The 24,654-nt window shown below is 37.4% G+C and overlaps 1 protein-coding gene and 1 long non-coding RNA gene across 14 annotated transcripts; one reads left to right on the forward strand and one right to left on the reverse strand.

The window, feature by feature from the left end:
• The first annotated feature begins 35 nt into the window (after positions 1-35).
• Positions 36-19,018, forward strand: LOC144646655 (substance-P receptor-like). Of its 13 annotated transcripts, none has more exons than XM_078506317.1 (6): positions 36-50; positions 862-923; positions 4,165-4,249; positions 12,936-13,056; positions 14,774-15,000; positions 15,784-19,018. In XM_078506317.1, exons 4-6 carry the CDS (start codon positions 13,029-13,031, stop codon positions 16,624-16,626), a joined length of 1,098 nt encoding a protein of 365 aa, XP_078362443.1. In that variant the 5' UTR covers positions 36-50; positions 862-923; positions 4,165-4,249; positions 12,936-13,028; the 3' UTR covers positions 16,627-19,018. The 13 variants fall into 13 exon arrangements, 11 of the variants coding, with proteins under 11 accessions (XP_078362443.1, XP_078362442.1, XP_078362441.1 ...); XM_078506316.1 differs by lacking the exon at positions 36-50 and adding an exon at positions 3,824-3,902 and having other exon boundaries at positions 909-923; XM_078506315.1 differs by lacking the exons at positions 36-50; positions 862-923 and adding exons at positions 947-1,104; positions 3,824-3,902.
• Positions 9,997-24,486, reverse strand: LOC144646657 (uncharacterized). Its single transcript, XR_013569465.1, has 2 exons — positions 23,689-24,486; positions 9,997-10,598 (listed from the first exon to the last, which is right to left on the reverse strand). It is a non-coding gene; the product is annotated as an uncharacterized LOC144646657 (long non-coding RNA).
• Positions 24,487-24,654: the final 168 nt, after the last annotated feature.

Below are 24,654 nucleotides of genomic sequence, written 5' to 3' on the forward strand. Positions count from 1 at the left end.
AATCAGCTGAGAGATGTTCACTGCAGACTGCAGAACAAAATGTAAAACAGGTAGGTAAGAAAAAAAAGTAAAATGTTCACTAATTTGCTTGATTTTCTCCTTGCATGCTGCTATCGTAATTTCCTTTTAGCTTTGTTCAGTCCTAAAAAAACTGAATTTAGACTAAAATCGATTATTTATTTAAAATTCTGTAATTGATGCGCATAAGTGGAACGTCTAGATCGTGAAATGCTTCAAGAGCGTTTTGCTTTCGTCGTGAACTATTAAACTCCGTCAACATACATCACATTATTTTAGTTCTAGCAGATTTTAGGTAAATTAACTCTTGCATTTTAGTCGACGTTACAATGTCATAATGCGACCAACATGACCAATAACTTCCCAAACTTTATCATAATTCGTCGGTTCCTATTAAACAAATATACTTTCAAAAAGCCTTTTCGTCAGCTATAAATACTATTACAGCGTTGATTGATAGGTTCTGTAAAGTGTTAATCACTCACATTAAGAGTCAATTCGCAGAGCCATTAATGTCTGCAGCAACTTTTAATTACAGCCTCGCTTGTTAGCATAACATTGAGCTGTCAAAGATCGCGATCGCTTTTCTTATTTTTCCCGAGTTTGTATGTTGATTCATATGTACCTTTTTTTCATTTTGGAACCAAACACAATTACTCTTGCCCGCTTTTAATATTTTGGTTTAATTTTGAATTCTAAAAACCATTAGCTTGAGGTGAGAACTAATGCATATTTTAAATAATTCATATGGCGCGTTAATTTCCTCAATTCACATTTCATTACATTAATTCATTTATTTTCGTTCCGCCAATTTATCTTCGGTCCTTCCTTAAAATACATCAGGAACACGCAATTAAACCAGACTTTGGCAGAAGTCTGCAAAGGAAACAAGCTAACAGTTTGTGGTGAGTTTTAAATGAAATGCCCCTTGGCGTAAATTGTCCGTGTGTATTCGTGTGTGGAATGTTTACTGCTTTGTAAGTTCTGATCTGTTATAAGCCCGGCTCGTCTAACATTTTACGGCGCCTATTTAAAGTGTACTTATGCCTCCCAACTGAGACAGAATTCTGACAGGCTTTTAAACTGGTAAGTTAAACGGTTTTATCTTGTGAATATGTTATTCAAACTAGAACACAGACTTGATTTTGGGCTAACAATTATTCCCTTGTAATAATTTCAATCTTTTTGCCAAACTTTTTCTACCAAACAGAAAGGTGATCATTCTGTGGAGTTTTATATATTCATGCATGTGAACAGACGTTAGACTGTGATAAATTGGCTTGTACTATCAGCAAGTGTAATCGGAAAAAAAGTTCGGTCAACAGAAGTTTGTTTAGAATCTGATGATGCCCACTGAAGTGCACATGCTGAGAGAAATCACTCAAAAAGCAAGTGTTTAAATCACGACTTTCTAATGCCCTTTAGGGTTCAGAGTTTTTGTCAAAAATATACAACTTTGTCTCAATCACCGTTAAAGAAACTAACTGCTATAATAGTTATTGTTTCTACTGGAATTGAGAAATTGAATAAAAAGTCAGTGAGAAGCGTACACCAAGGGCAGATGTTATTCAAAACTTTCATTGATCAGTTATCTGATCATCACAACAATTTCAATTCTGGCAGTAATTTATCAGGCGTGGTAACTTTAATTTCAACTCATTCTAAATATTAACGAGAAAATCCTACAATAAATTGATGTTATCTTGGTGTTTACGAGCTAACTGTATAAGGGCTCGTTAACAGCTCACTTCGTTTAATGATTAAAGTCTAAGGCACCAAACCAAGCACCTCTTGTGACTTTCTTACATTATCAGCCACCGGGTGGATAAATAGTTTCCGAAATTGTCAGCAGTTGACTACTAAAATCACATTCTATTGACTGGAAAGAACCAGAACTTTTTGTTTGTTATCTGTGGGAAAAAATAAAGAGTTAATATCAACCTTTTGTGTTCGGTTTGTTTTGAAAACAAGAGCATTGAACCGGCAAAACACCCAGCTAAAATTACATGTACGAAAAGCCGACGCCTGAAGGCAGTTTGGAATAAAATACAAAATATACACTTTGGCAGCATGTTTTCCTGTTTGAAATCAAAATAGGATGTTTATTTTTCGACACTCTGTTAATACTCATGAGAAATTTATTAGACAAGTGATAAATAGGGAAAAAAAGCTGTATTTGTCTCTTGTGGTTATGCCTTCGCATTTCTAAATGACTCACACTTGAGATCCAAATTCCTAGCTCAGCAGGAGATAAAATGGAAGGGTTTCTTTGCTGTTCATCAAGGTAATACGTAAGTCAACGCCTGTCGCTTAAGAAATGTCTTGCAGCTTAGAATTTGCATCTTAAATTCTGCGGATGAAAATTCGGTTTTCCTTTTTTGACCTCGTTTGTTAGTGTTAAAAATGCTTGAAATTGTCATTAATTTACAGTTTACTGTATTCGGCTTTTGTTTGTCAGCTGGGAAAATCGCAAACGATTTTTTATGTTTTCAAATAACACATTTCTGACAATCTGGTGGCATATGCACGATGCAGAATAAGTCATATGATAGAAACTTCTGAAGTATGACGGAAAATAAAACACCCAGAATGATGAGATAGTAAAGTGCTTGATGACGGGGCTAAATAACAAACTTTTACCAAAAGCAGTTTCAGCGATGATAAAATGATTATGCTTTGCGTCGGTTTCGGTAATTTTTTCGATCAGCGCAACCGTAGCATTTACTCTTTATTCTCCTAGTACTTTCCTTTCGGAATGATGTTTTTTATAGTTTTAATTTGCTGAGTTATAAATGGAACGAAATTCTCGTCCATCATACTCGACTTGTTCTCCCTCGACTCCTGATTGGCTCGTTCACCAAATCGTCTATATTAACCAGTAGAATTTATCAGACAAGGAGAACGAATTTTAAATCTATTGATTTGAAAGTGCCGACTTTATTACAACTGTACAAGCAATTTGCAAAGCATCTCTTGAGCCTCGAGTGCTAAGAGATTGTATTTCTCACGGAAAGACAGTTACACTATCGATTGTACTTGTAATTGTGTCACTGAGTAGGTCTGAAAGCTTCAATTATTCCTTACATTCATGGGAAGAAGAGGTATTCAATCTTGTTTTCTAACTATTGTTAGCTGGCTGAATACAAACACCAAATAAGGTCAGTATCAACTCAGTCTTGGAGCGAGGGTATTGCGAAATGCCGCTTTTAGGCCTACACAACCTGAACACTATACTGTAGCTTATTAAAGTGAGCTTACCGAGAAAACAGACAGTTCAACAAAAGTTAGACATCACACTGTGAGGTTTCAGGGTTAAAATGGTTGATGATATATCAGGTCGAAAAAGAATGGGAAAACGTTTTTATTCATTTTTCTCGCCAAGGAGTTGTTTGCTTTTTCATTGCAAATTGATCAGTTTTGACATGTTCTTTCATCTCCGCCTTAGTGTTGCCAATCAGTTTGAGCTGAAATGGACGCTTCACCAGTCGGCGCAAAGTGTGTGTTACTACTGCTCATTAAAGAATATTTTTAATTTTTAGTTTATTTAACAAGTTAATTCAAATGCGTATATACAGAAAGCGCTTACATGCCCCCATTATGCGCTTATAAGCAAGAATCAAGAAGTTGACGCGCCTGGGACGACAGCGGTTCAATAGTGAGTGGGATTTGGCTTGTCATAGACGTATTTAGTTGATTTTTTTCTATTGATGAAATGTTGGAATCACAAGAACACAGACAGCGTTTGAACTCACAACAGAGCAAATAAACAACTTGCTCACTAATGTAACCAATCACTCACTTTCAGAACACTTCTAAGCCGATGCGATAACAAAGTGACTTCAAGTAATCCAAAGAACTTATCAAAGTTGACCCCCAGGCTGCAAGTGAGTTTTAGTGACAGTGCCAAGGACATCTTAAGCGTTTTAGAACTGGCAGTAAAATTCCAGGGAGACTGGAGCACTCTTCTCAGGAATGCTGTTGATTTTAGAGTGGCAGGCATTGGCAGAAAACATTAATTCAATAATGCGCTTTTTAATAGTATTAGCATTCTTAAGGGAGTTTCCAAGAGCAACTCTGACATATGAGATATCGTCTTTCGTATACGCGACCCTTATTCTAACCCCTGTTTGTCTTGTTCCCAAATAGTACCGAGACATCTTAGCTACAAAGTTATCAACGATTCACTTTGCTATACAGGGAACTGAAAACTCTAACACATATCTACTAGCCGGTGAGTTTCTTAAACTTGTATTTGGTTTTTTTTGCGCGGCGTTTGCCAGATAGTTTCAATGTTATCTCGTTTATCGCATATGAAACAGATCTTCTTAGCTTTTTTTTATTTACTTTCATAAGTTGAAATGAGAAGCTTTATCTTCTAAAATAAAACACTTTTTTCGTCGATAATGGTCTTAAGATTTTTGGTAAATTTGGTTTAGTTAAGACGAACATTTTAATTAGTTCTCAGGCCAGGCCTTGTACGCACTTGTACAAACCAATTCTTTGGTAAGTATTTCCCGCTCTCTTCACGTATCTTTTATTTGGTTACACTCAACTATAACATTTGACGACTGCTAGTTGTAAATTTTGCTCCGAGAAAAAGAGAGCGATAGGAACCAGTAATTTACCACGTAACTTTCAAATCTGTCGGAACTACTTCGAAGTGTTTACATCATTCAGCGCAACACTTGTCATTTTATTTATAAAGAGCCCATCTTCACAGTCAAAGACCAGCTAACACTTGCTGTCATTACACCTTCATAACCTACTTAGGGTCGTGTTTTAACCTGAGCTTGTCCGCTTACAATCCATGTTCAATTTTAAAACAAAATTGTCGGCCGATCTGATCTTAATTAAAATACCTGATGATCTGCAATCTGATTTCACTTCACTCTAAACACTTATCGTTCTTTTTCTAATTTATCTCATTAAAATTCACCATACAACGATTTTTGCTCAGAAACAGCGGATATTTTCATCTTTTTACTATCGCAACTTTTAAACCCAACATATTATTGTTTTTGATGATGAAGAAACAGTACCTGGATTCCTTCATTGTGGACTAACCTGCATAGTGACCTAGAGGTTTATAAGACATTTATTCTTCTATTTTTATGACAGGAACGTAAGGATTGCCTTACTTACGGAGATAACGTCGTTATCTGATTTAAAATATCATTATTATTGCACGCAAACGCTCCAGAGTGTTTCAAAAAATACAAATGCCTCAGTGTAATGAAAAACTTCATTAATTTATTTTTTTGGAAGAAAGAGTGACATACAGTGTTTTAAAAAACTAAAGAAAAGTCGTCAAACTACAAAGAGTTTTCAGTTGCGTGCGCGCTTTTTGATCTCCAGTAGACTTCAGTCTAGGACCTTAGTTGGAGCGCTTGGAATTAGTTCAAGATAAAAAAAAATAGCCTAAAGTGGATTAATAATTTTTTTGTTGAAGTTTATGTTATGGTCGGTTTGCATTTCACACACGTGCCTTTTACTGATAAAGAATTCCATCCAGTCGGAAATTATCATGTAGGATACGATTTTTTACAGCACACCGTGCCATGATGTCTAAGATGGTTATTTTGTGGATCATAAGTCGAAAAACAAGGACGGGCTTTTGTAAAAACTGAGCAAATTTACATAGGAGTAAAGGCGTTTATTTTGGCTTCTTTTTAACGGACCTTGATAGCGTTTAACCTTAAAATGCTAAGAGTGACACCGGTTTCCGTAGCCGTGATTAGCTTATCTCGAGATGGGGAAATTCATGACTGTACACAGCAAAGCGTGTGTGAAGCCAGACTGTTTTTAGCTTTGATTTGCAGCAACATGTGTTAGCTTTAATTTCCATGGTATTGTGAAGTTATCGAAGCCAATTTTCGTGCCAGTTCATGACATTGATAGTGTGACATTTCGTTAATAAACTTCAGTTTTAATTGCAGGATAATCGGCTTATTACCGATGGATAAGGTGAATCCTGCTTGTACCTGGCCCCTAACCCGCTTTTCTATACCCCGCCCCCTTACAACTAGGTGACGAGAACAAGGAACAACTAGCTACACTGGAGAAAACTGTCTTTACAGATTCTTATTTGTGAATAACACTGACCTTAAATATAGCCTGCGTGGCCGGCGTTCAAAGGGAAGGAGAAGGGGAGTTCGAGCGCGAATTTATAAAGCTGCAATTATTGCCAATTTTACTGTTGCGTCGCATCGTGATCACTATTGAAATTTATAGTTCAATGGGTGGAGATTTTGTAACCTCAGTAAGAGCAAGCCGGTTACCAAAAGTTAAAAAAGCACTGAGATTGCAACAGATGGCGAGGCAGTGATGGCTGATATTGTGTAAGATATTGAAAAACACAGCACAACTTTGAAATCACATCATGTTTTGAGACTGACTGAGGATTCTGATATCAAGGGCTACTCGCTATTCAAAACGATCCGTGTTAAAACGATAAAAAGGTTCCTAACTTTTTGGGTGACAGGGCGGTTTTCTGATGACTGTCGTAATGCTGTCAACCAATTAGAACTCGAGCCAGATACAAGCAAACCTGTGCCAAACGCGGGAAAACGCTCAACGTAGATACTCGAACCAGATACACATGCCAAACGCGGGAAAACGCGCAACTCACAATTGCTTGCGGTTTGCTCATGATTGGCTAAAACAAATAGCACATTTTCTCTGATTGGCTAGCGGACGTGGCCGGAGTGGGACGAGTCGTTTTTGTCTTTTTAATCAATCGCACAGCTCGCCAATCCAGTCAACCGTGAAATTAGATGGCGAGAAAGAATTTTTCTTGCGGGCACAGTCGAAATTTTGAAAAGTATTTAAGATACGCTGTGGTGTAGTGAGGTCACCAGACGCTTATCGTCCTTTACACAAGTGTTCTTAAGTATAATTTGGCACCTCGTCAAGATAATTCTGAAAGTCATTTTAAGCTACATGTAATCGTTTTGCTTCGACAAACGGAGAAGGCCACTGCACGATTTAATGTTTTATCGGCTTTTCGTGAAGTCGCTTTTCAGACCAATTCTCTTATTTTCCATGATCTTGATCACTTAGCGGTGATACTTATGATCTTGTTGACCTCTGTAGATTTACTGATCTTCATTTTGACTAGGCTGGTGGGAGTCATCAGCAACTCAGCATACTGGTGCATTCCATCAACTTGTCCTATGGACGCACCTTGTGATGCTCGTTACAACTCATCCATCTGTTCTTTCTTTGCAGAAATAAATGTCCATGAACTGTAATAACCTCAAAGCTGGCGAGGATTATCGTCTTTCAAAAATAGCCAATAATTTTAATAACTGTGGGGACCTTTAAACTCTCTTTCTTCCTCTCGTGTTTGAACCGATTTTCTCAATTCGTAATACTTGACCTTTTGTTATTCACTGAATTTCCTAACTCATTGTTAAGATTGATCAATACAGATTGCTGATTGCTATCTGATAAATTTTGTTCCACGGCTTTTTAACCCAGTTCTCGACGTCATACTTGAAATTAAACTCGACACTACACATGACCTAGTGAGCTGAGCTAACCAGGCAGCTTTCATTTCTTCCTTACTCAGACTTTCACACAGTACGTTTTTAGAATTTAATGCTTTATTAATATTTCCCTAGTTGATGACGTTTTTAATTCTCATCACCTGTTTGCCTGGTAATTTATTAGAATTGTAAAGAGAATTAAGTTGTTGATGAACTTTTCACGATTATCATATTTATTTGAACGTTTATCTTTGGGCCCGGACGCACTGGGCAAATTTTTGTTTATTTTGCGAAAAAATCTGTCACCAGTTCCGTGAGACAAGTGCGCCCGGTGATTTTCAGATCTACCAAATTTTGTCAAGCCTTACCAAACTTCAAAGGCGCCGTCGTCCTGCCTTCGAGCAGGACAAATTTTTGTCAAGCGTCAAATCTGACAGATTTTTCAATTAACACGTCTTAATCTATAGGAAAACGTCAAACAAGTATTTTTGATCTCGCTTTTCAAAGCAGATTTCTGCCAAAATATTTTATTTTTTCTCGACAGTTCGACATGGAGGATGGCAAAGATTATAATGACCATCGACTTCATACAACAACTATAATACACATATGGCTCGCAAATCTTCTTTCCACCACACCTCCGGTATGCAAGTACTCCTGGTTTGGCACAATTTTCAAACCGCCCGAGTGCAAGTACCGCTGCTGATCAAAATGAAAGCGCGGCGAGTCAAGACTATTGAATTGTACTAAAAGCGAAAAAATACGGCTCCTATCGGCCGGAAAGTAAGACTCTTTTTAGCGAACGGAAAGTTATGGAAGGTGTACGGTTTTAACATGATTGACACTTTGTGGTTAACAAATAATTTGGTGTTTTCAAGTGCGTCCACGATTGCCAAATTCAAAATTTGGTAGAGACAAAATTTGTCGAGATTTTTGGTAGAGCCAAACAAATTTTGTCAGTCCAGTGCGTCCGGGCCCTTTATTATTACATGAATCCTTGACCTTGCTATCAGTTCACTTGAAGTTTGTCCAGTGTTGGATCTGCTTGAACATCAGTGATTTTCTAGGTTTCGTTTCCGCTCTTGGGCGCTTTGAACAATTTGTAAACCGGCTTCACGCATGTGAGTTTTTGTATTTTCGTTGAAAGCGCTGCGAGGGAGGGTGTGCGCACATGAGGCTTGAGGGTAAGCATCCTTTAAAATGTTTTAAATGTTTATTCACACTCTCCGCTGCTCGGACATTTTGATCCGCATCCGAGTATCATAGTAAAGCGTACGGGACTTAAATAAATCTGACCTCGACGTGACGATGAGAATTTAGCAAGAGCTAAACAATTTCCATCGTCAGTGATATTATTAGAAAGTTTAACGAAATTTCGAGTGCTTTCCCCAGGGGGTTTGAGTAAAGCTAGAGTCTGGAAATTGACGCAATCTAATCTTGTTCCCGGGAGGGAATGTTTCTCCCCTGGCTAACGGGCATGGTGTTGTCGTCGATTTCCTGCAATAGCCTAGAGATGAAGAAGATTTTACTTTCTTGGTCTGAAATAGGGCAGCCTTTTATAAGGGAGCAGTGAGACCGTGCACACGACCTTTTTGTCTCTTATAACTGTAATTAAATTGGTCAAGCAGCGCAGCTCCATCATAATACACAGCTACTGTGAGTCACACCTCCTCCTCCCCCGGAATCTTATCAAGGATCGGAATATTGAAGTCGGTAAATCTTATAACATTCCTCAAATCTGATAATGTCAAGTGATGCTTTGAAATTTGGAAGCATTCCTTATGAGCGTGTGCCCAAATAGCCTTTTTCAAAGATTTTTCTTATCTTCTTCCGATTTCTAGTATCTCGGCAGACTTTGTTCTCCACTCCGGGATTTTGTTGATGATTATTTATTTTCCTGATGATTATTTTATAAAGGAACAATTAGTAAAAGAATTAAGAACACATGGTGCTAGTGACGCAAAAATGACGTGTGCGTAATCTCATGACAGCTTCCACTTCGCCTTTTGACGGATTAGAGCGAAAGTGTTTGGTCTGTGCTAGCAACTGTTGGAGTAGCACTCGTGCCATTAACCTTCAAAAAGGGACAGACAGTTTCTCCTTGCTTACGTGTTGTGCCTTATCTGCAAGCACCAGAGGAATTGTCAGAGATTTCAAAAAATCATTGCTGGGTACGTAGCGCGCTCGTGTGTAAATACGGTTTGGTGTTATTTGTTTATTCTTCACAGTTTAACAGCAGTGCCTTTAATGCAAAGATTACGTTTAAATTGTTTTCTTTTCGTTATCGACGTTTTTACTGGAACATGAATGACTAGACATGTATTAGTAAGTTTCGTTTTATTTGTAAGTCAAGTTGTTGTTGTAATCGCGTTGGATTTGCTAAGTGAAATTTAGCCCTCTTGGATAATATGCTATTTATAAAACCAGACTTGGGCGTCAAGCTATAATCAGTTTTGAGTTTGTGAATGCCATGTCATGATGTAGCATCGAGGTTATTTCAATCTTTATTATGAAATATCAGATTAGAAATCATCGGCGACACGAAGCTTCAAACGACTGATACGAGCTTGAACAATCACTGGCTTGTTCATCCTTTGACTCTGATGGGAAATCCCATATTAGTTGCTCCCGATCAATGTTTGCCAATACCAGCATTTTAAACTATTTCTGTTTCTACGTTTTGTTCATTAACGTACAAAATAACCTGAGACATAAAGAAGTGCCCTTGGTGCCAGCGCTCGCTCTACGAGGTGGACACCATCCGTGCAAACGTTTAAAGGGGGCGGTAACCACTTTGTTCCCTTGACAGAATAGAGCCAGATCTAATACGGTGCCTCTGATCTGAGAGTACCTTTATATCCAGAGAGATCGTACTACTATAAATAGCATATTTTTGTCCAAATATTTGTACATTGTACATCTGATATGTGATGAAATGCTCTCTTCAGGAGGGTTTTCTGCCATAGCTTCTTCAAGCAGGTCAGAGAATGCCTCCAGCCGCGGCGAGTGACGTAAAACAGGACTTTTCTTGAGTCATGTCCGATCAGAATTTAGATAAGAAGCTATGCACTCCGGCTGGGATTTTACTTGTTCCTGTCAATAAAGAAAAACAAAATAAGTGAAACCTAAAAGGATTAAGGTTGGTGTGCCAGGCTTTCTATCCAATTAACAGTGTTTTCCCCATTTCCGCCTGCTCTTGGTGGCCATTGGTTACAGATAAGGACCATTAGTTTACGGGGCGGGAATTTGCGAAGTGACGATGAAACATTAACACCTGGCTGCGTGAACCAACGAAAAAAAGATCGTACAAGACAAGATACCTCACGGCGGAACATCCAGCCAAAGGCAAGCAGGTTATCTGGTCATAGCTAAAACGTCTGTATTGTGGCAGACTCGCCTAAGGTGAAAATTTATCTTTAAACGTTTTGTCATTGTTCTCGCCGCCGCAATCAAAAGCAGCTGACACCTTAGCTAAAATCTCTCATGGTGTGAGGTTTTCGTCGTGTCAGGTGTTCTTGTGGCAAGAATTTTATTAATTTAACCTCATTTGATAGTCTCACTAAAAATTTTTAGAGACTAAAGAAATGTTTACTGTATTTCCAATTTTCTTTCGATTATTGGAATTTCATTCCCTCTGCATTTACGGTCTAAAAAAATAGCTTTTTGACATTTTCATGCATAATTATCGCCTACCATGTCTTTCAATTGCGTTTTTATTCGACAAGTCTGTGTTGACTAAAAGATTGCTTCACCTTGTCTAAGGTTGTGATTGTGACATCAGAGCGGACTGGACTTCTATCTTACAGGACAGTGAACTGTAAGAACTGTGTCAAGACTCGTGTCAGAATGTGTTCAGTCATCACGTAAATTTTGTTCTGAAACTAGTTGTGTAGAATTCTTTCAAACGTGAATCGTTCTTCAGTTTTAATTAGTTGTGAGTTTTGTTCCTGTCAAAGAAGCTCAAAGAGTATATCGAGCCGGGTTAAAAGGTCTAAAGACGGTATCCTGGAACTGACAAAGCTGTTGCCGGAGTTTTAATATCGCGTTAAAGAATTACTTTCAAACTGTCACATTCAAATTTTATTGATGCAAATAATCTCGTCCAAGGTCTACTTTAATATTCCGATCTGTCGTTTGTGACCTTTGTCTGTGTTTATCATTTCTACAAAAGCTTTCAGTCGATTCTGTCATATCATTACAGATATTGTGCATACCTCTAAAAAGAAAAACATGCTTTCTCGTGTTGTTCTCGATTGTACATGTAAAACTGAACAAAGAAAATTTGCACGAACTTTTTTAAATTTTTGCTTCAGTAATACTTAGTATAATTCCCTAGATCTTTTTCCCGCACTCAGAGGTTTCAAAGCTGTCTAAAACAAATCTAGATACCCCAGAACTGATGCACTTTATTTAGCAGTTTCAGCTTTTCTAAACAGTCACAGCTGATGAGAAAAGCTGACTTGAACGAGAAACTCCCACAATCAATAAAATGGTATGCCATCAAACTCCACGACCATCACAAATTGTCAGCGCTTTAAAAGATTGACTCCCAATTTTAATTAAAGTTTCTATCTATTTTAAGTTCAGGGACAAAAGAGCTGACACTGTCGGAAAAGATAGTATCTTTATGATGCTATCGTGTCAGTTTTAGCTCACCATGTGCTCTAAAAACATCGATTTATTAGTGAAATTGTCCAATCTACTTTTGATAAATGAGTGTAAGATGATTTCCTTTTGTTACAATGGAAATTACTCTCGCCGGGCAGTAATGACAGTTTTTTTCTATTCCGTTCTTTAAATTGCCCTTTGCTAGTGTTTGATTTCGAATTTGCATAAATCACATTTTAATAACTCGAAAAATAAATGATGATGTAGTTTTCTTTTTTCACTCCCAGCTCGAGTTTTCATCTATTGTTTACTAAAAGTTCCTCTATTCCAGGTTTTGAGGCGCCAGAAAATGGTTTTGGTTAAACGAATTTTATTGCCTAGTTTGATGAGCTGTCGTTCTCAATTACTCTCCCTGCAAGTTACTCGTCTTGGTGCGCTAATTTTCAAACATATTTATTCTGTCTGAGCCATCTAAGCCATCCTTGATCACCAGTAATAAAAATATGCCTCCGAGCTATCTCGGCATCCCACCGATGTTGCAAATCAGTATCATTAAAGCTCCAGTTGTCTGGAGACGCACAGAGTAGCAAAGCAGCCACTGAATCTGTCAAGAACAAGTGACAATTGTGTTTGCTGAGGGGGACATTTAACGCGAAAAACCCACGCTCCCGAGTTAGCTCAGCTGCAGAAATTATTAATGAATGTGGTAAACCTCTCATTAATCCGCCATAGCTTGCTCTGTATGCCCGTAAATAAGCTAGCTTAGTTTTGCTGGTCTGCCATTGATGGCGTAGTTGATCTTATCGACTGTTCTGTTTTCAGATTCAAACCACAACACAAGAACACTTGGAGATTTTTGATCAAGTATTCGAGAACTGAAGATCAGTGGCATAGGGGAGTCCATAGAATTTCGTTATGGCAACAAACAATACGTCTGCTGAAGGTACGCTCCTATGTGTCATTAGATTGGAATTTTTATTTGTCCTGTTGTATTTTCTACGAGAAAACTGAACTTTTAAGACTTTTCTGCCTGTAACTTTCGAAACTGTTCGTATTAAATTCAAAAATTGCTACGAGTTGTTCGAAGTTCAACAGGAATCGACTCTGATACAAAATTTTCGAGAGAAAAAATGGATAGTAATCTCTTGATGATCTTTCTGCATAGAGCGGTAGTTAAATGTCGCCGAAAGCGATGTTTACTAAAACAAATCATTTTAGCCTTTTTTATAAGTGATGAAATAAGTTAGGTAAGTCTCAAGTTATTTACGCTTATGGGTTCACCATCCGTCTTTTATTCCTAACTTAACCCTTAACGTTCATTAAAACTTTCCCTTTTTCCTTTGAAAAAATTAATAAAATCAGATGCTAAGTTTACCCTTTGGTAAACAGCATTGAGTTTTCCATATAAAATTTTAGTTTGGTTTGAACTATACGAGACATGATTCTGCCAAACTTCATTTCTGCCATTCGTCAGTATTTAAATTTTAAATTAAACTTTTGTGATGAGGTGATCAAATTATACATAAAACTACAGAATTTCTGTTAGTTTTGTCCTATGTGTCATTTTGTGCGGTCTAATGTGAAAGAAAAGTTGATGAATTTAGAAAATATTGACGCTTTTCGGTAAATTTTGTGTGGAATTTTCTCATAAATCTTTCTGGTACTAAAACTAAAGCCAAAATTAATTTTATTACCATAGTAAAATTAAATGAGCGAAGACTGTCATTTTTCTGTGAATACTCATTAAAGCCACGCAAAAAAACTGACAAGTCTTGAATTATTTAAACGCTTCCGAGCTTTCGAAAAAAGAATACGTCGCGTTGCTTTTCTTAAAGAAATTAGTAAAACAACGATACTGAACAAAATATGTCTTGCTTTTCGTCTTTTAACCGAAAGAATTGAACGAAACAACATCCACGCAAAAGCATTTTTAGCAGCTGCTGATATTAAATGTTCCCCACGGCCAGTTGGTTTAGAATTCACGCTGGCTGTTTCAATAAAAACGTTTTTGTTAAATGTAGTTATTATTTTTGGATACTACTTATTACAACGGAAAGGGGTTCTTCTGTACATATTTTAGCGTGTGAGCGTTTCTCAAGCTCATTTCCGATTTTCTTTTTAATAAAATAAGTTACATGAAAGGAAGCCGACCATTATATTCAACGCAAACTAATACTTTTACTGCAAAACACGATTAGAAGAATTAGAAGATATTTTGTGGTGTTTAGTTTCAACAAAACAATATTTTTCGTCAGTACTAGCCAAAACACATTGGAAGAGTAGCAAGTCACATTTTCGAGTTCTTAAATTCTCAATTTTTAGTAACAGTTATCCTAATCAGTTCACTATTTTAACTATAAACTCAAGGCGAAAAAAACATAAACGAAGGTGTGTTAGTTAATTACTACACACCTGCTAATCTTTAGCCTTCGTTTAGACGTTTACTAAAGGAATAATGATTTTATTTTTTTAAATCGTCATAGCTTTCCGCTGCCCTGCCCTGCCCTGCCTTTCTGTCCCTTCCCCTTTCTAAAACGCTTAGTTTCTAGTTGTCCTCTTTTAAACAGTCTACACGATCTGTTTTAAACGGTTTTTCCCAGGTAAGGTACAGCTGTGTTTTAACAGCAATCTCTGATTGATTTGATTTTCCGTTCTGTTAGGTGCCGCAAACTCTACATCATCAACTGTACCAATAACAGTGCATGGTGGTGCCACTGTGTGGATGACTATTGCTTATGTTGTTATCTTTATCTTCGGTTTCTTTGGTAACGCGTGCGTCATTTACATTGTGGCCTCTCGCAAAAGAATGAAAAGCACCTTTAACTTCCTGATTGTAAACATGGCCATTGGAGATCTTCTTGTTACCCTTTTTATTATGCCTTTTGAGGTGAGTAACAGATCAGTGTTAAGCAGATTATTTGTTTCAATTAGGCTTTGTTATAACAACATTAAGTAGAAACTCAGCCGTAATCTATTGTAAATCCGCGGATTTGATTGGTTTTCCCATTGTTTTCTATTTACCCACTAGAATATGGTTTTTTATGTTCTATAAAAAAAAATAATGCCCGCTAGAATTCCATTGCGCGTATACAGCGGCTATATTCTAATCGCTCATAGAAAATGAGGGGGAGTAGTCTTATTGTTAATTGTATTCCAAACAGAAAAGAGTTCAATCTGAATCAGAATAATTATGGGGTAAAATAACCGATAAAGTATTATTGTTATTTTACCTTACCACGATGATCTTTTCGCGAATTTTTTCATTACGCGTTAAGTTGTAGTGTTGGCATTTTTGGGTAAAATACTCGAGTTTCTCAATCTCTCCTTTAAAAATGATATTCCCCAGCCAATCTGCTCATGATACGCCTTGTGTTTAAGGATAACGATGTCCGCTTACGAGAGTTAGACGCGGTGGGGTTGGGGGGATGTGGAGGGGTTCGGGGGGTTAGGCTATGAGCAAGGTGGAGAACTTCGTTTTAAAATCTCAATGTTAAAACTAGGTAACACTTGTCAGCAGTTCTAAATCTGTCTAGTAACCTGTGTTTTGTCAGACTACTTTAAGTGGTCAATGTCAATTTTCATAAGACCAACCGACCATTATGCAGTAAATTAAACACACAAATCGTTGTCGTTAAACTTCTTTAGTTCATGCACTCTTTTGTTTTTGCAGGTTAAATTTTTGTACGCTGGCCAGACCTGGATTTCGGGTGGACTGGGATCAGTCACGTGCAAGTTTGTGTATTTTTCGGGTGTCCTTTCAATCGCTGCTACCATCATCACACTCGTCTTCATTTCACTGGATCGCTACTTCGCCATTCTTCATCCATTTGTGGACGTTCCCGTCATTCGAAACACTAAACTAGTGACCTCCGTGATTTGGATTTCGTCTTCGCTGTACTTCTCGCTGTACCTGGTTCTCTTTGACAGCGTGCCAACTGCTGATGGCTCTCGCTTCGTGTGCAGAATGGTTTGGAACTACTTGTACACTGATCGCGCTAAACAGTTCGAGGTGGCCAGGGCGTATTTTATGACGACTTTCGTTGTGCTGTATTTGATCCCTCTTGCTGCCATTGCAGGGCTCTACATTCCTATTGGTCGTCGCTTATGGTCACGTGAGATCCCAGGTGTCTCAACCGCTCATCAAAAACGTCAAAACGAGTCGTCTAAAAGGAAGGTACTGCGCATGCTCATCATCGTAGTGGTTACGTTTGCTCTTTGTTGGCTTCCAACTCACATCATGCACTTATTGGGATATTTTTTCACCGAGAAATACAAAGCTTTGCTTGCCATCGGACACGTGGAAACCAGTTTTTACTTCTTGTCACACGCCAATAGTGCCATTAATCCGTGTTTGTACATTTTTCTCAACCAAAGATTCAACCTCGAATTCAAGAACATTCTGAGAAGTTGTTTTTGCCGTCCACCGAAAGCGAACGTAAACTCGGCACAATCGGTTTATCAGAACCCAAGCGAAGGCACAGTGCTTATGCGCAATCATAGCAGTAGCACGTGATCTGTCACGGCATCATGTCATGTCACACTTTTTGATGACGTGACTTGCAGTGTGTAAGCATCACTTTGCATGACTTAGCGTGATGGTTAATGTTTCGTAGTTCCATTACGTGAAAGAGCTCTGACATGTTTCTCAGTTGCTGTTTGGCTGAGCTGACTATCAAAGACAGAAACCAGGTGTGCTACCTGTCTCTACTGTTGACTTGTTATTATGTTACAACTTTATTGTTCTGCAGCGCGACTTAATACGTACATCTAAACATAAGGGTGCGCACCTACCGGCTTTCCCTTCAATAAGAAATGCACACAAACGAGTTTTCTTTGCGATCTTCAATTCTGGCTGGCATCTATTCTCAGATTATGTTTAGCGTTTGGTTTTAATTGGAATGCCTTCCTTAAGCCGGTGTTTACTGAACCCGCCGCCGGTTTTGCCAGTAAGGTTGCTAGACACCTGTGACGCTCTCCAAAGGAGGGGGCAAAGTGATATATTGATGAACGATTGGGATTCTCTCCAATTAACTGGATTATCATGAAGAAATGGAAAATATTTGTACACCTACACAGTTGTCCGATTTCCTGAAATTAAACTGTGTACGTGCGTGATAACAACCATAATTATATTAAAGTTTGTAAAATAGTAGATAATTCACAACTATTCACCGAAGTGGAGGTGGCTAGTGGTGGATATTTAAATATCCACCACTAGCCACCGACACTTAGGTGAATAATTGTTTTAGTATATACTAAAACAGTAAGATAATATAACCCAAAAATGATTACTTTTAACTCATTTATCCCTGTCAACGATTACAGTTTTCGCGCGCGAGTTGCTTGGAGGTGAATAGCAAAGGATATCCCATGTTTGAGTAGCCAATCAGTGCGCGCCAGCAACGCTATCGACTGTTTTAGTATATACTAAAACTTGTTGGCGTCTATCAGACAGTATTTGGCTGTGTGAATAGTTTTCTCCTGTCCTCTGATCCACCCTTTCGGTATATAAGGGCATTGATCACGGCAAAATGTTCTACTTATAAAGCTCAGAGTTACAGTGTGATGTATCGACATTAAGTCAAGGAAAGTGCTGTCATAAGCCATAGACGAGCCATAGACGTTTTAGTAGTAGAGGCAACCAGATCACAGCAATCAAACATAACAAGATCTTTAATTGCAATGAGCAGGTCGCCTGCCACCACGGTAGATGGCCACAACTGACAGGCATTAAATTAGTATCTTTGGGTTTGGTAGCAGTAGCAGGTTACGTAAAAAATAACCGCAATTTATTTTTAACCGTGTTTTGTCAGACACACCTTGTTAATGTCACCAACGTGCGCCAAATGTGGCTTTCAGAAATTTCCGCCATTGAAAAGTGCGGGAACTAGGTCGTTCATGATACGGCGATTAAAAAGTGTTTCGGCTGTGATTGGCTTATAAGTATTTATCTTTCACACGTCAAATACACATCAACTGTACGCTTATTTTATGTAGTAGTTACACTATCGACCAACTTCAGCGGAATTAGTGGGAGAATGCTACATAGCTCATTTGTATTAAACTCGCGATCAGTGAACTCAACAGGAATGATGTCAAAACTTCTTCATTAATTTGGTCAGTAATCTGCGTCACGATTTTATGTATTATATATGTTAATATGGCTTACTACACTAAAGTTTTGTTTTATCTTCAGCTAAAGCTTGTGAGCATTGAACAGAGTAGAAACTAAATACCAAATAATATAACAACAGCTATAATCAAATTAGACCTCCTAAGAGTCTCCTAAATTTAGTTCTGAGAAACAAAAAATAATAATTTTAATTTGTAAATTTGTATAGGGCGCTTTCCAATGACTGTCGAGAGAAATGACGTTTGTTAAGGTGCGTCTGATTGGTCAAAAATAACACTGTAATGTTCTCAAGCCAATCAGAACAAAGTTACTGTCCATCAAGCCAATCACGTGCAACATCAAAAGCAATCATGATCTGCTCACGTGACTTTCCCTACACTGTGTTTTTGACTTCTGGTTAAATTCTCTGTATGCGCTATTTTTTTATGCGTGAAATGATTTTCTCTGTTTTACAACAGTCACTAGAAGGTCGTTCCATACCAAATTTATCAAATCAGTGAGTGATATTTAGAACTTTCATGTTTTCAAAGCTGTCACTGGTTCGGTCTTTATTGAGAAAAGTTATTGTTAAATAATAGGAAAAGATTTTGAATAGGTGTGTCGTAGTTGACGCTAATTAAAATGCATCCTCCGTAGAATTAAAATAAAGAAAAAGAATGAAATAAAAGTTGTGTCAACTGGCATGTGGATAATTCTTCTATTTGCACGTCATTCCCATTCCCGATGTCAGGTTTCTGTTTTGATTGTTATATTGCTAAGAATAAATGTTAAATCTCCATATCAGATGACTTTCTTTCTTTATTTTTGTTTTTGTTTCATGATGATGTAGCGAGTGTATGTTGTGGACATTTGAAACAAGTTGTTTTTTCGTGGTAAGATCAAATTGAATCGTAGCCTGCGCTTTTTTACATCGCTCGGGTACTCAAACACGTTGAAAATGTTCAAAAGAACCGGGTATTTTTTTCCTGAGCAAAGCTACATTTACAGTGTTGTAGTTGGTTTTGCTAGGTTTTTTGCTATTTTTTTTTTCACCGCTAGACTAAGTTGTTACCTCAATCTAATGGCTCTTTTAAAATACTTAAAATGGGTAATTACAGCTCACACAGAATCCTATTCTATTTGATGATTTTCCCCTTCCTATTTCTTTTCTCAGTTCCGTTCATGGGCCTATCGTTTAGAGGAGGGCGGCGTATTATTCCTCTTTTCCCTTTGAAAAACAAAGGTTGCGCTTCATGAAATTTAAATGAAATATTACGTCTTAAAAATATTTTCTTATTTTCTCTAATTACAAAGGCTAGTCTAGAGTAAACTTTTGGTAAGTTAGGTCTTCAGACGCGATATGTAAAAGAAAGAGCCAACACTATTGTCATCAAACCCATGGAAGACGAGAACCTAAGACTAAATCAAACTGCCAAATTAAAAAAAAAAACTCCAAAACAGATAAAAAGATACATGCAGTTGATTTTCGCGATGAAAGAATTAATAATTTAAAGCCAAAATCATTGAAAAGTCCTTTACTGTCAACATTCTCGACTATCGGATCTCCTTATCCGTTAAATTTGACTTCGAAATCTATCACATGATCAGTACTTCATATATCCTTCCTTTTTTTTATTTTCGCCAAACTTGACACAAGACAAGACTGAAAACTTCCATCCTGCATGACAAACAAACATTCGCAGGAAACAATGAAACTGCACAGCGAAAGTTGGATTTTCCAGTGGGAAAATCGCTATATTACCGTTTTCCCACAGACTTTGCTTCAGAACAAAAAGGCATATTTGCAGAGCATAAGCAAACACCAAAGTAATATACGAGTTTAATATCTGACTCCGGAAAACCCAAGGACATATTATTCAATAGGTATTTATTCCGGATTTCAACTTTGAAGCCTTTCTTACAAATTGAATCAATGAGGGTCGCATTCAAATCATGTTGTTTGCTTTTTGAATTAAAACAATAAAACACCTGTCTCTTGGAACCGATAGTTCAGAAAAACAAGAACAAAAAAAACTTGACAAAGTATCATGTGAGAACAATGGATCGCAGATAATAAGCGCCGCCTTCAACTTCATTTTGGATTCAAGAACTTTGAAAAAGGTGTAGGCGCTCAAATAGGCGCTCATTCGTTTCACTTTAAACATCGATCACTCAATTACATTTATTGCGCTTGGTACGCGTACATTTTGAGTTTAATCTGGCGGTGAAGAAAATTCACTAGTAAAAGTTTTTTTATTTTAAACAATGTTGCATTTAAACCGTTATCTATGCGTCAAATGAGTTAATTGGAATAACGCAATAATGCCAAAATAAACAATTCTAGATAAGAACGCCTCACTGAACAGATGGTTCACGGTTAAAACGCTACAGTTGCAAGCGGGGTGAAAAGGAACAAATTTGTAAGTTGTTACCTAAATTAAAGCACTTATTTTAGATCATTCTTGAATGTTTTTAAAATGACAGTGATAAATTCATTCGATAATTAAATCTCGACTTCATAATGAACAATGATTAGTGAGCCGGTATTGCAGACTTCGCTTCGCCTAATGTTCTTACAGTAATTGACTTTGACAGAAATCAGTTATTGCACTGAACACATTCAGTTCAATCTTGTTCGTTCTTTGATCATTTATTCTTCTCTATTACTTACTTTATTACAATCTGTTCTGTTCCATTTTTACAAAACATAACCAGTGGAATTTCCCACAGAATCACCTAAAGAGCTCTAGCCCCTTCCTAAAGTACAACTTACATAACGAATATAGGGTTCAGACCTCTCAACTTTCGAAAAAACCTTTGAGAAGGTTAATTGCATTTAATTAACAACCTGCCATTTCAAAGAAAGGGAATAAACTAACTTTTTCTTTTAACCCACATTCAAATAACTTTTTTGAATTCACTTCGTTGACAACACAGGCTGAAGACTGGCAGAGTTTCCTTGGAATCTTCTATGTATCCATGCAAATGTTAAAATCTGCACCATTATTTGAAACAATTTTCTTTTGAAATAGTCCGATGACAGTATAACGGTCAGAAGCATTTTAGAATGCGCAGATAAAGATCGCATGTGTCTCTAGAATGCCCAAATAATCAAAAAGTGATTTTGGCAGACTTAAAAAAAAACACTTCGGCTTAGCCACTGTATGTAGTTGTAGATTAGTATGTTGAAAATCCGATTATATAACTCCTTTGCAATTCAAGAATTATTAAATTGCACAAACTTGGCGGAAACCGATTAGTGAAAACTACTCAAAATTACATTCAGTGTCGGTGTTCTTTTACAAGCAACCGAAGTTATCTTTTGTGACTGGAACTTTTACAAGAGAAGCCGACCATTAGTGACTATTAACTAACAAAATAAGTCATTATTTCATTCGCCTACTGTACACCGAGTAACAGCTTAGTCAGTAAAAGCGACACTTACCAAAGTAAACTGATTTTTTTATTTCTTTGAATTCTCTGATGTAAGCGTTTCTCGCAAGGGCTTAAATTATCGAAAGTTAGATCTAAACTGAGCATAATTTACCAGCGTGGAATGCTTTAGAACGCTTTCTGCACAAGAAGCAAGGTTAAAACTTTGTCATACAAAGAACTCGCAAGTAGGAGCCCATGGGCTCCTGACACAAAAACATTCTCTGAACCGATACACACTCACAAAAAAAAAAACAGATTGAATTGGAAGCATGGTCTTTTGACACCTTTAGTTGACCTAAGTTAACAGGATTGGATCAAATGGTCTCTTATTAGCTAAAACTTTAATTGGATAAATTGACGTATTGCTCATTTCGAAGTTTTAATCATGAGTGATAACTAGACGTATTTGCTTTAAAACCAACCCGCAACTGAAGAGTTCATTTCCTTGTTCCGTTCATCCGCTGAGTTAACGACTCCTCTCTGTTAGAAATGCTGCTGAAAGCTAATCAATTCAAACAAGTATTTACTCGAACAACTGCTAAATTAAATACTGCTTGTAATATTTGTGTTCCAAATTTGAGTCAGTTCGTTCACCTGCTGTACCTGGGTACGCTTCTGTTATGTTTGTTTAAATGAATTTGTCGGCAACTTTAAACCTGACCGTTTTGGAATCAGAGGCTTGCTTTTTTGCGTACATCTTAATCCCTTCTTTGGACGATATCTGAATGTTATAATCATTAAATTTTCTAAGAATAACAATTGTTCTTTGTTCGATTTGACAGGATCAGAGACAGTAAACGGCTTGGGAGGGGCCTGGGTGACTCACACGTCTCTTGATCAAAGCGATGAACTAAATGGATCCTACAAAACCTTCAAATAAAAATTGTTTTTATCCTTTAATAAACAGGGGACAATACTCAAACCGTTTTCATAGAAAGGCGGCATTTCTTTATGTTTTTTTTACAACAGTTGCAGCATAACAACTTAATAACTTGGAACTCGCGGCTCCTTTATGCTGATCGAAGAAAACATTACTGATCGATAAGAATTGAATCAAGTTCTTAGCCGTATATCCACAGACTCGGGAAACATAAACTGACTGTTTTGTCTACCAGAACAATTGGAAATTAACAACAAAACTGGTTAAGTACAACGTATTGTATGATGGGTGAGCTGTTGGCAGGGGTACATGGAATCGTATCATAGATCACAAACAGTAACTGTAACAGTAACAGTAAATTTGTATGAAAACAACTTTTCAACGTCTGCAACGACTGCAACCATAATATATCTTGTGAAGCTAAGCATTGCAAAAATTGGTTTCATGTTAAAATCATGATCAAACTTTTAGCTAACCTGCCTTCGTGTTTTTAAAAACGACGTGTAAAGGAGTGCTGAAACAAAAGGAACTTGCTATACCGATACAAATCAGGCAACCGAGATAAGAAGTTTAAAACAGATCGATGGACACGAGATTCACAAATTTCGTGGAAACTTGAGATGAAGTCGGTCGAGTTTTCGTAACGAAAATGTGTCTAGAGTTTTCGTAACGATCAACAATAATAAACAACCTCGTCGTACTCAGTGAACAAGAACGACTACCTTCCGCGGTCGGGAAGGAAATCTAAGAATCTAAAATATAAAGTTGAACTCTATTTTGGTTATTTAAAATCTGCCTCTTTAGAGCTCTCGTTGTGTTAGCTAATTCAAATTATACCTTTATAAGTACTAAGACAATTTATGAAAACACATCAAATACATTGAGAAAAGCTTTTATCAGTTGTTGTTTCAATTTGCTCGTTGGGCTGCTCCATTCCGCGTCGGAACAACCCACGCCGAGAACTAACTGATATCAAATAAGGTAACAAAGAAATAAGATGAGAGGCGTTCGCCAAGCAACTGTGCAAAATATGTCCCACAAATAAAATTTCCTCAAAAGACAAACTCGTCGTTAGGATTATAGCAACATAAAACAGAAACAAGGAAAAGTATAAGGCAAAGTACACAAAACAACATTGAAAATCTCACCTTTGGTGTGAGCAAGCCAATGAATGAATCACCAGAGAGCAATAGTGCTTCGCGTTTCTTGCCTGAGTTTCTTGGCATTTTATGGACTTACATCTTTTAGTTGTGATCACGGCGTTGATTTAACAGCACAAACACAGCAACAAACCGGAAAAGACCAAATGAGCGAAGTTTGCGATGTAATTAACAAAATGACATTAGTTTCTTTAAGCCTACATAAAATTTACCGAGAACGTATCAATAAGCTTCAATAACTTCAGCTTGCCTGCATCCAGATAAACATCTGCCTTGGCCCTTAATTATACATGTTACCAAAGGTTTTGCAAAACTGTAACAAGGCATCCGTATATTTCTCTCTGTACATGTAGTCGCTTTCAAAATTTTTCTTTTCATGGGGAATTTTCCGAGAAGAAATAAGGTTGATTACAGACATTTTTAGTTGTCTGCCACAAACAGTGATGTTCGCAATAAAACGCTCGCTAATTAACTTTAATTGCTGAAACTGAAAATAATTCCAAAACATGATTCCGATCACTTCGATTGTTTCTTTTTCCTCTTAATTTACAATAATTTATTTCGTTTCTCACAAACCAGGATATTGATTTTCCCCTGATCTATCGTACTATTGAGGCCATGGCATGCTGTCTCTGTCTTGAAACGAGTGACCGGAAAATTGAATGACTTGAAGTTTGAACAGAGAGCAGGCAGCAAATCAACTACAATTAGAGCTGTTTTTTTTTACAAAGCACCTGCCTCTCTTTACACCACACTTCACTGCCGTTTCACGCTGACAAGGCTAAAGCAAACTGTTTTGTAAAACGCCCGCGCCCCTTTACATGTGTTTGACTCTACAGGGTATCTCACGCCTCCTGCGGGTATAATTTACTGTGTGGCCACGAGAGCTGATTTCAGACACACCTCTGAGGCTTGTGACTGCACACCCAATACAAATTCAAAGCACGATCTTGT

Source organism: Oculina patagonica, chromosome 3 (assembly GCF_052425735.1).
Source record: "Oculina patagonica isolate OP01 chromosome 3, crgOcupat, whole genome shotgun sequence".
In the NCBI taxonomy this organism is placed as follows: domain Eukaryota; kingdom Metazoa; phylum Cnidaria; class Anthozoa; order Scleractinia; family Oculinidae; genus Oculina; species Oculina patagonica.

Excerpts from the sequence above, each read along its gene's own strand:
- LOC144646655 (XM_078506317.1), top strand. The coding sequence starts at position 13,029 with ATGGCAACAAACAATACGTCTGCTGAAG. Across the intron at positions 13,057-14,773 it reads AAACAATACGTCTGCTGAAG|GTGCCGCAAACTCTACATCA; the intron begins GTACGCTCCTAT and ends CCGTTCTGTTAG. Across the intron at positions 15,001-15,783 it reads TTTTTATTATGCCTTTTGAG|GTTAAATTTTTGTACGCTGG; the intron begins GTGAGTAACAGA and ends TTGTTTTTGCAG.